Source organism: Ictidomys tridecemlineatus, chromosome 4 (genome assembly GCF_052094955.1).
Source record: "Ictidomys tridecemlineatus isolate mIctTri1 chromosome 4, mIctTri1.hap1, whole genome shotgun sequence".
Lineage (NCBI taxonomy): Eukaryota > Metazoa > Chordata > Mammalia > Rodentia > Sciuridae > Ictidomys > Ictidomys tridecemlineatus.
Genome location: NC_135480.1, coordinates 142,267,117 through 142,279,137, shown reverse-complemented (window position 1 = coordinate 142,279,137; position 12,021 = coordinate 142,267,117). Strand labels below are relative to the sequence as shown.

The following is a 12,021-nucleotide window of genomic DNA, read 5'->3' as shown; positions in this document are numbered from 1 at the left end:
GGATGAGCAGTGAGTTGAATATCAGCAAAATAACCCTGTCTTTTCCTGTGATTCAGGGATCTTCATTCCAAATACCAGAAGGATCAGAAGCTGCTGCGAGACCTTTGGAACCAGTTTGCACACAAGTGACTCAAGGTAATAGACACATTCCCACTGCCCAAAGTCATGATTCAGTTCATTAAAACATGGTAGAAAAACAACATGTCTTCTGTTTTGTTGGAGGTCAGGTATTCTTGGAGAAAATGGATCAACCTATATACTTCTTTCCAGGTGCAAAAATATTATCAACTATTAGTATTTGTAAATGGGACCCAATTGTGAAAAGAAAAAGAAAATATATCCTTAGAATCTTTTATGAATAATCAGGTCTATTTCCAGGAACCTGTGAAATAGATTAAAGTTTAATTTGGCCTTCCTATCTTTTCTCCTATTAAAATAAGCTGAAGTCCTTTGAAGGAATAAAGGTTTCATTTATTGCAGGGTGGTTTGTTGTAGGATTGCACTGTGTCATTTATAACCTAGTGCCCTGGTCATGCTGCTTTAACATTTAGTGAATTCTGACTTTTAGTCCTATGGTAAATACTAGAGTCAGTTCACATTTGTCCTTGTAATTTAATGATATCATTTTTATAGCTTTCTCTCTTTGGGGAGGTTTTAAATGACCCAAAGAATTGTCCACTAGGACAAAATTGCAAATGGTAATAAATAATGAATCAACTTTTAGCTATTTTAGATAGAAGTAATTTTTCAACAGTACCATTTGGATTGGGTTTCTGTTTACCTTGTGTGTGTGTACGTGTGAGGCATGTGCTTTAACTACACTCCCAGCCTTCCATCCATCTGAAGTAGAATTATGAATTAATATTCAGTTACCCTAAATGTGTTTGTAATTCTTGCATTAAAAAATATTTTCCAAACTGCAGATCAGGTTCCCAAATGATGTACTTTTATTTCTGAGCAGAGGTCATCCAAATCTTGAGTGGTTTTACTGACTGATTTAGTAGCCACTGGCTCCTTAACTGGACTATGCTGGAGTTCCGCATCTCTGGGTGAACTCTGAATTATGCAGATGTCCCTCTGCCAGGCTTTGGTCTACAGCTTGGGGCAGCCCCTCACTTGTGCAGGTAGTTCCTTCCACGGAAGCAAACTCATTCTGAACATTTAGAAATGATAAAATCTCTTGAATCTCTTTTCAGAGCTATATCAGGATTCTTCAGTGGAGAAGATTCTGAGCAAAAAGAAAAAAAATCTGACATTTTGGCATACATTCTTTATTTTGCTCTTGGGCTTAACTTTTTTTTTTTTTTTTTTTTTTTTGGTTTTTGGAGTGGTTTGGAGAAGTCAGTTTTCCCATAGAGCTAGGAAATAAAAACTTACTGGGCCAGCAGCCTAAGTAAATGTTATTAACTATACTACTGTCACCCTGGCAGGTTTGGGCTCACAGGTGTTTCCTGCCCAACAATTTCAAGGCTATAGATGGTGAAATAATTTGTTTTTTTTCCTTTAAAAAAATCAGGTGGGGAAATTTCTAACACAACTGGAGAAGAAAGCACACCCACAGCAATTCCCAGCTCACATCCAGAGCATCCCTCAAGAAACTGGAGAACCCTCCCACCGCTAAGGACAAGATCAAGGAGTGACCCTGTCCTTCACCATTCTGAGGAGAGAGGTGATGTCATCCCCCAAGCTCTTTGCAGTCCACTGTGCTTATTTGCCTAAAGATGTCAGGTGAAGCGGGTGATTCTGGCCAGCCCAGGGACCTGCAATTTAAGTGGGATCTCGAAGGAGGTTAAGAAGTTGTGAGGAAATAGGTATTCTGTATGCACACTGGGATTTATTTCTGACACTTTTTTTAAGGATGGAAAAGAATTTGTGTTTGAAGTCATTGGCGTCAAAGGTATTTTGTTGCATATGACACTGGTCCTACAGGAAGAAAATTATGGAAACCTAGTTCTGATTTCTAGTTGCTTATAATTCTGTGGGAATAAGTCATGGGGATATATTGTTTTTACCCTCCCCCTTCTATAATTAAACATGTGTGGGAGTAGATTGAACTATTGAAATCTAACCTTGTTTTAAGAACTTTAGATAAAGTGAAACATACTCCCACACTTAATCTCCCTCTCCATTTAAACTTTTGCTTGAATAGAGATGTTATTTGAATAATGTAAAAAAATTTTTAAATGGATCTTTTTGGTGAATATCTGAACACATAGACATTCTCCAAATAGCTTACTACTGTAGAAAAATATTTAAAAGTAAAGAGGTACAGAAATAAAATCAAAATGTTGTGTGATTTCATTAGCAGGGACTTCTTTTGGGGAACAATTCTAGTAGGTGGTCTTTGCTCTTCTCAAACTCTGTGAAAATTAAACTCTGGACACCTTCTGACACAACTGTCTCTTAGCTCCTGTCTGAGCCCTTGCAGTCTGGGTTCAGTCCCTCTGACAGCACGAGTTGTTCCACAGCTCTGGACTGACCTTGCGGGAGCCACAGGAAACCCTCCTCTTGTTTCTGCAGCCGCTTCAGAGCGGGAGGAAGTCCCGTTGCCTGGCCTGAGTGTACCTCTGCAACCCAGCACACTGGGCAGCCTCGCCCCTGATTCCAAGACCTGCCTCCACTTGGGTCTCCCGTACCCTACTTGGCAAGCTGAGGACTCAAGCTGGCCACCTGCAGGCTTCCATGAGAACTCAGCTGTTTACATGGCTAAGGGAGATTTTTCCGGAAACCCTTCCCATTCTTCAGCCCTGTGAGGATGACATATGGTTACCCATTGGATGGCTTCATTGGGGAAGGCACTAGGTCGCTTTCAACCAAACTAGTGTAGATTCTGATTGTCCTCACACAGGAGTGTGTTTCGTGTGTATTTCTGGAAGGCTTTTGCTCTCTGTAACATGCAAATGGCAGCCTGAGAGAACAACCTCTAGCCCCAGTTTAGGGCTCCTCAGGTCTACTTTCTTTAGAGGAAAGGGAATGCTCCTGTTCCTCCACCTCCTCTCCACTCCACTGCTTCTCCACTGCTTCCTGTCTTCCTTGAATACTAAATACGTATCAGATCTTCCCAGACTGAAGTCGCCAGTTTTGTATACACTGAAGGCTGCTGGCTAGGTTTTGGACACATGGAGACCAGACTTTTGTTCCGCCTCACATGCTTCATGGTGCAATAGCATTTGGCTGGTCTTTACATCTTTGCTGATGATGCAGGTAGCCATGCAAATTAGAGCCTCTTATGGATTTCCCAGGCCCCTATTTGACTTTCAGAATGATGTGTAATTTTTCTGCACCCTAATTTTCTGTAATAGCCATATAGATCTACCTCATAGCCATGGTGTGAACATCGGTAATAGAAGTCAGTACAATGCCCTTGAGGATGTTTAGGACAAAGGTACAGTCAAAGTGAACATAGCATTATATTCACTACACAGTCTTGTTTCTTTTCAGTCCCTTCTTTTCTGTCGGTGACTCCTCCATCCTCCCTGCTTGGAATATTCATTCATTGGTCAACCATGATTTTTCTGCTTAGCTCATCCATCCCATCTATCTGCCATACCCCATGGAACTTGCTCCACTATGGGTTACATTCTGGATTCTATTCTCTGTCATCTTGTCTTTACCTTGGGGATTGTGCTTTATGTGACATAGTTGAATGTCTTGGGACATGTCCAGTTGGAAATGCACTTCAGGGAATTGGCTTGTGCCATTGTTGTCCCCACCACCCTTCTCCTTCTGTAAGATGAAAAGCAAGATGTGCATGGCTATAGGCATTTGTCAGATGCTTTCCGTGCTAAGTTCTGTGGCCTATGTTCAAAGGGGCTTGGCCAACGAGGACATGTTATTTATCTGCCCACAGCCACCCCAGTGCTCAGCTGTGAAGCTGCAACACAGACCGAAAGGAGGCTGGATCTGGCCGCAGTGACTCTAAGAAGAGGCTTGAGACCAAGAGCATCAAGATGCAGACCACGGTCTTTGATAGACTATAAGTCTTACATAGATACCAAACTGCTGGTGGCCAGGTTCCTGGAGCAATCCTCCTGCAGTATGACTCCAGACATCCATGAACTTGTAGAAAACATTAAATCTGTTTTGAAGTCTGACGAAGAGCACATGGAGGAAGCTATCACAAGTGCCAGTTTCCTGGAACAGGTAGTTTTGTTTTTGATATTGGGCATGAATCTGATAACTGGTTCCCATAGCAGCTTGAGTAGCTCTCTGATTTCCCACCCAGGGCAGAGTAGGTTCAGGCCCCTGGGGATAGGAGATCAGGGGATGGGGAGAGAGGAAGCTGGAGAGGCTTCCTTCTAGATGCAGTGACTTTTCTGTGGTGCTCTTGGTCAAAGGGAAGAGAACTCAGTTTTCTGGGACATGGAAGCAGGCCTAGAAAAAGCAAAGGATGCAGACAGTATCCTTCACAACATTCGAGTTCCCGAATTCAAGGTTTCCCTTGATGTGAAGTGTTTTCTCAACCCTTCAAAAATGATGACTTAAGGTGAATCTTAATATTGGCAAGATTCTGGGAGTGATTCACATTCTCACAAATTGCTTAGCAAGATAAATGAGCCGATAGGACGTAAAGGAATAAACACTTTTTCCTTTCCACAACTGAAAAGTATAAGGCAGTTTTCTAAGTGGGAGTAATTCAGAGAAATGGTAAAATTGGGTATGCACATAATCCTTCTGGATCTCAGGTTTCTCATCTCTAAAGTGAAGGATTGGGCTAGGTGATATTGAGGGGAATTAAAATGATAAATAAAATGGTGGTCTAAACCCCCAGACCTCTGAATTAGTGGAATTGCCTCCTGGTAAAAACCTCTCCAACATTTGAAACGCTGTTAACTTTTAGGTGTTTACCCTGTTGCTGTGGCTCAGTGCACAGAAGCACTTGGTGTGACCTGGCTCAGCGCCTTTGAGCATTAAATACCAAACAAATACTTCTCAAGTTGAATTTGGACTATTTTCAGGGTAATCACCACTTCCAGGATTCTAGGTAAAAATTTAAGGTAGCTTGAATACACCCACTTCTTGCTCTCTTCTCTGTTCTTCCACTTCTTATTGAAACCGGAAGTCAAAATCTCTCCTACTCCCTCAGGGGCCCAGGGGAGAAGAACGATCTGATTACTTTCAGGAAGAGATACTTGAACTTCAGACCCTGCTTGGTTTGCTCTCTAAAAGAGTGTTCAGTCAATGATGCTGGGTCAGGTTCCATTTAGTAGCCTATGTAGGGGAGACAGTTACATCCTGGCAACCCTGACCTACATTAGTTGTCATTCTCTGCTCCCTTCATTCAGTCCAGCCCCAATAGCTCAATAAACAGGAGTATTTAGAACTACTTTTCGAAGGCCACCAACCTTCGCTGTTGGAGCATCCTTCAGACTTTTTCAAAGTCTTGCTCTCTGAGAAATAGCTCTGAGGAAAAAGAACAGGCATTTACAGTTGTCCAGGTGTTATAATTACAAAGTCTGCCAGGTCCTTGAATCCTAGACTGGTTAAAATTTCAAGTACTGAGACTGTTGTGGCTGACATATGCTGGGGCCTTCCAGAATTGGATCCCCACAGGTCAGTTATCATGATGCCACACCCCTCCCAGAAGGCAGGCGAGGACAACAGAAGGGGACACTGATTCAACCCAGCCTTGCACACTTTCACTTTCTTTACCCTCACTAGAATGACTGCATTTTAATTCCCCTCAATATAAAAAAAAAATTTTCTCCTAAACATATCATGTAACACAGTGAAATTTAATGAATGTTAGAATTTTCTCCTTGATCAAGAAACAAAGGCAGGCCTTCAAGACAAATATAATATTATTTCAGAGTGTTAGCAAAATTTAACATTCCATCTTTGGGAGACTAACCTCCTAATGACCTTACCGGCTCAGAATGGTACAAATGAAACAAAGTCCTCTGGATGGTTATTGTGCAATGGGAGGTGGCGGCTCCTGAGTTTCCCCAAGGTGCTGCTGTTATCAGAGGTCCCATGGACATGTCTGTATAATTCTCCAAAATTACATTAACTGGACAGCCCTCTTCTTTCAGTCCCAGCTGGATTAGGGACTTCCCATATTTTTGCTTTAGAGTAACTGATATTATTATACATTCAAACCCATTGCAAAACAGATCTTGCAGAACCATTCTTAAATAGCTTTTCCAAATAAATTGGCCTCATCTAAATTTTGTTTATTGAAGGGTCGTGAGATCCACCCGGAGCATTATTGGTCCTAGGTGACGTTTTTTTTAAACCCATGATCTGACTAGACCAGTGGTAACTAAATTTCACCTGTGTCCTTGTTAAAAACACCCATGCTTGAACTGCCCTCTAGACTGTCAGAATCGGTTGCGTGTGGGCATTCATGTCTCTAGCATCTTCCATGCCTCCCCCCCCCACCTCTCTAGTAATGAGAATCTCTGGCTTAGACTATAGGGAAGTTGGAGAAAACTGATGAGAAGAATGTGAAATATAAAGCAAGAAATTGCAGTTGACCAATTGAGTGTGGTGGGTCTACTGTTAAAACAGTAGAAAGTTTGGAGAATTTCTTAAGAACTTTAGAAAAGAGCCAGTATATTAAAAGTATCTGTGGAATTCCAAATAGGTTCTACTTTGGGAAGATACCCCCTTTTCTTTCCCTTATTTTGGAAGCAATTAAAAACCTGGCGGGGGTGGGGGGAGAAATTTAAAAGAAGGGAGATCTCATGAAAATAGAGGGAAGACCAATAGAGTAGAGGAACGGATTAAGAGGGAGGGAGGAGGGGAGGGCAGGGGGCAGTACTGGGGGGAAAAAACCTACCAAATATGCCATGTCTATGGTGAATAGACCATAATGCATGTAAATATATAAACATAATGCACCAATCGAAATAATAATTGAAGGGAGTAGTAGAGTACGCTAAGTGGAGAGAGGAGGGAGGAGGGGAAGGAAAGGGAAGGTGCTGGGGAATGAGACTGATCAAATTATGTGCATGTATGAACACGGCTTGAGTCCCACTATTATCTGTAATTGCGATGCAGCATTAAAAAAATTTAAAAATACAAGGATAGTTACAGAACACAGGTCAGTGGGCCTCATCTGGTGAAGCTTAGTCTCTCCTGCCCTCTCCTTATTCTCTCAAAGATAATGGCCCCACCGCAGCCCAGCACTTCCAGGGTCCACACGCTGCCCTCGCGGAGACAGCCTGGCCTGCTGCACCTGCGGAGCTGTGGTGACCTGAGCACCTTCGTCCCGGCAGGGAGGCCGAGAGTGGAGAGGAGACCCTCGAGAGCAGAGGCCGAGCGGCCACACAGCCTTATTGGTGTCATCCGGGAGACTGTCCTGTGAACCAAGGAAGATGGAAGACCACTCCAAGGGAAAGAAGTCCCCTATTCTCTGTGCTATGTACTGGTTGAGAGTCGGGGTCCCCCTCTGGGAGTTCCTCAGAGGGAGGTACCCTGGAGAATGTTTGTTCCTGCTCCCTGGCTCCCCTTTTTGCTGTTGGGGGCACTGCAGGGTGAACCAACAGACTTTCCCAGGCCCTCTTGGGTTTGGATGCAGGAGTTTGAGGGGAAGGTGGTGAGCTGTCTCCTTCCTCTGCCGGGTCTCGCAGCATTCCTGAGGGTCACATGTCCCAGCGGGGGCAGAGACTGGGCTAAGGATTCTTTGCCCACCTCACCCTCATGTCTCTCCTGGTTGCCAAGTTCTTTCTCCCTGTTGGAAGGACAGAGCTTCAAGGGCTGCTATTTATAACTGCCTGCGGCCTTTCACTGCTCAGTGAGAGGAATTGGCAGGAGACACAGTGATTAACCCCGATGTGACTGCAATCCTCAAGCCTCTTTTTAGGTTACTCTCAAATCACACTCTTTTTAGGAAAAACAGGAAACTGTAAGTGGCACCTTTTAATGAAAGACATTTAGGGAGAGAATTATTGTTGATTCCATTTATTCATGCTTGCAAAACTAGAGCACCTAAGGCAGAACGAGAATAAAAACGTTTTGGACCTTCAGGCTTGGCGTGCAGTGTTTGTGTGTGCTCAGGTGAACAGGCCTTACCTTACGGAGCTGGAGCTTGGAGCAATGGTGGTCAGGTTCCACAGGCAGGCTGCCAAACCAGTTTAATCTCCAAAGCACCTGAACATGGCTTGAGGTGAATCCCAAGGGGGATAACAACGTACCCATATCCTTCGTGGGCTCGGCTGGTGCTGGGCTAAGTGGCTTTGAGGTGCTGCATTCTAGTGGAGTCTTGAACACTAATGCAATTACAGGTTGGGAACTAGTGCTAGGCAGGAAGGGGTGCTCGGGGAGGGCTTCTTTGAGGAAATAACACTGCAGGGTCAGGGAAGAATGTTCCAGAAGAAGGAGAGGCCAAGAGTACTAAAGGTGACCAGAAACCTGAGTCAGAAGAGAGGTGGACAGGAGACTCGCAGACCATGTTCTGGGCTAACCGTAAGAGACCATGGAAGAGTTTGCAGTAGAAGATTAACAGTTCTAATTGTATTTTCAAAAGATCACTGTGCTGTGGGGGGAAGAGTTTAGGTCGGGTATATGAGGAAGTGTGGAAGGAGGAAGTGGGATCAGAGGCTATATAGTAGATGGAATACTGGTTCTGCTGGCTGCTGCCCGGGCACCAACCACTGTGCTAAGGGCCTAACTTATGTTCTTGTTTTGTGCTCAGCACAGCCTGTGTGGTGGGGCCTATTATTGTCCCCATTTTATAGATGAGGAAAATGAGTTTCTGGGACTTTCTCAAGGTCATGCAGAAGCTGACGTTTTACTGTCAAACCACCCAGCTCATGACAGTACACCATGCCTCAGCTTCCTGAATCGTGGTAGTTTGCACTTCGTGGTTCTGTGAGACAGTGGTTAAGACATCCTGCTTGGCTCACTGGCTCCAACAACCCATGGCCGAGTGGGGACTGAGGTGGGGTCAGGAGACAGAGGAAAAAGATGAAAGACTACTGGGAAGTGCTGAGCTGGAGTGAAAAGTAGGCTGTGGAGCAATCTGGAAATGGGGAAGAGATGGCGCACCATGCACAGACTGAGTCTGGCACACCTTCTTGGGGTGAGGTCTGTTTTGGGGAGAGTTAGAGGAGCCTCCCAGAAGGACATTTTCTCTGTCATTACCACCCCTCAGCTCATCTCAAGCTGGCATGTGGTTATTCTATTTCTAATTCCTTGCTGTCGGCACCATGGCTGTTCACTGGGGACGGGCCCAGGGTCTCGGCTGGTGTCACAAGCTGTTGCCTCACCCTTGCTCTGATGCTCCGCAAACTACCCAAGTGGCTGAGTCTGGCCACTTCCTGCCACAGAGCTGCTGATTTCTCCCAGCCTGGTGAGCACTGGTGGTTCCCCCACCATGGCTGATGAGAAGGGGCTGCCCATGCTGCATTACCTCACTGTGGCCAGGCCTCTCTCACTTTTTTGACCTCTGCTTTTTTTGCCCCCCTGGGATGGTGTTTTGTTTTTCTAGCTGCATCTCCATCTCTCCAGAAGCCCTTGTCAGTCAACTCCAATCACCACTGCATCCCTCACAGTGTGCCTGGACGGCTTAAGAGTGGACAGGTGGATGCTGCACATGTCAATAGCTTCTGGCTCTGGCCTTGGGGCGGGGGGTGGTAATCAGAGGTGGTTTCAGTCATCCTGAGGATGGGAAAGTGGCCAGCAACACCTGGAGGAGGAAAGGAGGGCATAAAGCCTGAGGGCGTCACTTAGATGGAGTCCAAGAGGAAGTGGTGGCCTGTCTCAGCCTCACAGAATTGACTCTGCAGCCTGAGAAACATTCTGTGTAAATCAGGACCAGAAGCTATTGGCAAAGTCAGAAAACTGACTTTGTCTTGCTTCCCTGACTTTTAGGACTATTAAAGTAGTGTGTGTGTATATATAAATAAAACATTACAGTATATAATATAACACAATGCAATATTTTATAAGTTTACCTTGGGAAGGAACTTAGTCACATGATTCATCTTCCTAATGGTTTGTCTGGATGCTAGATGAATAAATAGTCTTGAACACTTAGGCAGTAGTGATGTGATATACTTGCTCACAGGTCAGCTGGCTGTAGATAGGGAAGGCTATTTGGGGTGTATAGTACCTTAGGGATCTACAGTCCAGAAGTGGCAAAGAAGCATTTCTCAAATGTGGTGTCAGAACTATACCAGAGGGATGATAGATTAGCATAGAGATGTCTAAATAAGTTTTTACTGGTGAAGTAAAGATATGTATGTAGTTTTTGCCGCTGTTCTAGGAAAGGGTAAAAATCTGGTCCCCCCCCATGATGAGGTCATAAGTTAGACCAGGACTTGGGTTGCTTCTTTAGAATGTCGTCACCTACCTCAGTCTTCCCCAGCCTATTGTGTGTCCATGTGTCTAAGGCCAGAGAGCAGGACCTTTCCAAGTTTCCATACTTTTTTCCTGCAGACTCCTGATGATGGTCTGGCTGGCAGAGTTGCCCCAAGGCTGGCTTTCCCTGGATTGTCCCACCTGATGGTGAGATGTAGGTGGAAGGAATAGGGCCTCCACTTGCCTGGGCTGCACTGCTCACATTTACCAAAGCATCACATTGGCTAAAGGCCTCATTGGCTAGGTTCAGTCACTCTAATTTGCAGATGAGGCAATTGAAGTGCAGCTCTAAGAGGAGAGCAGGAGACCAGCACTTCCAGCTCCTGGACCAGCAGAAGAGCTTGGACTATTTGGGATGAAAGAAAAGTTCCTTCCGTTCAATCTCACATGCACCAAAACCTTTTGTAAATTGTAGTGAACTGACTTAACGGGTAAATGAGGTGATAGTATTAAAAAAAGACATAAAATACAACTCACCTCTTTTAAAATAGATATTAGTTTTAGAGTAACTTTAGGCTCACAGGAAAATGGAGTGGAAGGCTGAGATTTTTCATATGACCCCTTCCCACTACAGACAGCCTGCCCCATTGCCAACATCCCCCACCAGAGAGAGACATTTGTCACAACTGATGAATCTACCTGGACTCATCATCATCACCCAAAGTCCATAGTATGTTGGAGTCCTTGTTTGGTGTTGTATATTCTAGGGACAAAAGTATAATGACTTGTATCCCCCAGTGTAGTATCACACAGAGTATTTTCACTGTCTTAAAAACCATCTGACTATTCACACCTCTACCTTCACCAACCCTTGCAAACTGCTCATCTTTTCACTGTGTCCATGATTTCACCTTTTCCAGAATGTCCTGTAGTGATCATAGTCTGTAGTCTTTTCAGAGGCTTCCTTCACTTAGTAATATGCTCTTAAATTTCCTCCATGTCTTTTCATAGCTTGAGAATTCATTCAATCCCTTTATAAAAATCACTAGGCTCAATAGTCGTAAAATTACTCTCTAAAGTTAACTTCTCAAAACTCTTATCCTCATTTTCTGAAATTAATCTTGTCCTTGGCCCACACTGGGTAAGTGCTAGTCTGGGTACTCACTCCAGTCTGAGTCTGCCAGTTTCCTGCTCTAGGTGGTAAGGCCTGGCCACCTTGATGAAGAGGATGGGCAGACATCCTTCCCTCTGCACCGCATCTCTGAGACTGCCTGTGAGTTAAGGCTCTTCCCCATGGTGCCAAAGTCCAAGGCTTCTGTGACTCTCAGGGTTAGAAAGAACTGGCAGAGGAAGAGGGAGCTGCTGCCAGGCTTCCCCACCCAGCTGGAGAAGAATTCTGGAAACAGAACAAAGGAGCTCATCTCTACCTCCCCCTAGGCCTCCGCAGGATGCAGAAGAGAACAATGAAGGGTTGAGGGAAAGGGCCCCAACAAGGCCATCTTTGTTTACAGGGTGTTCCTCGCTGCAGCCTCTGCAAGGCAAGCCAAGCCTGGGGCCAGAAGTCAACACATTTCTTCCATTTATCTCCCTCTTTCATTCAACAGGTATTTATTGAGCTATGGAATCCTGGGAAGTAGGCCAGGAGCTGAAGAGAGAAAGCTGAGCAAGAAGAAGGAGACATTAAAAAAAGCAAGCAAGTCATAAATGCAAAGTTACCTCCCTCTTGGCTATGCTGAACAGCTCCAGGCCCCTACAGGGAGGAGCAACCAAGACAAA

At 44.7% G+C, this 12,021-nt stretch overlaps 1 protein-coding gene across 2 annotated transcripts in view; it reads left to right on the top strand.

Moving 5' to 3' along the window:
• The window catches only part of Entrep1 (endosomal transmembrane epsin interactor 1), a 60,947-nt gene extending 52,977 nt beyond the window's left edge, over window positions 1-7,970 (top strand). For both annotated transcript variants that reach the window (XM_021725619.2, XM_040285683.2), the window contains 4 exons: window positions 57-135; window positions 1,517-1,669; window positions 3,851-4,143; window positions 7,106-7,970. In XM_021725619.2, the coding sequence (XP_021581294.2) occupies window positions 57-135; window positions 1,517-1,669; window positions 3,851-4,143; window positions 7,106-7,309 (729 nt within the window). In that variant the 3' untranslated portion in view covers window positions 7,310-7,970. The remainder of the gene's footprint in view (window positions 1-56; window positions 136-1,516; window positions 1,670-3,850; window positions 4,144-7,105) is intronic.
• The last annotated feature ends 4,051 nt before the right edge of the window (window positions 7,971-12,021 follow it).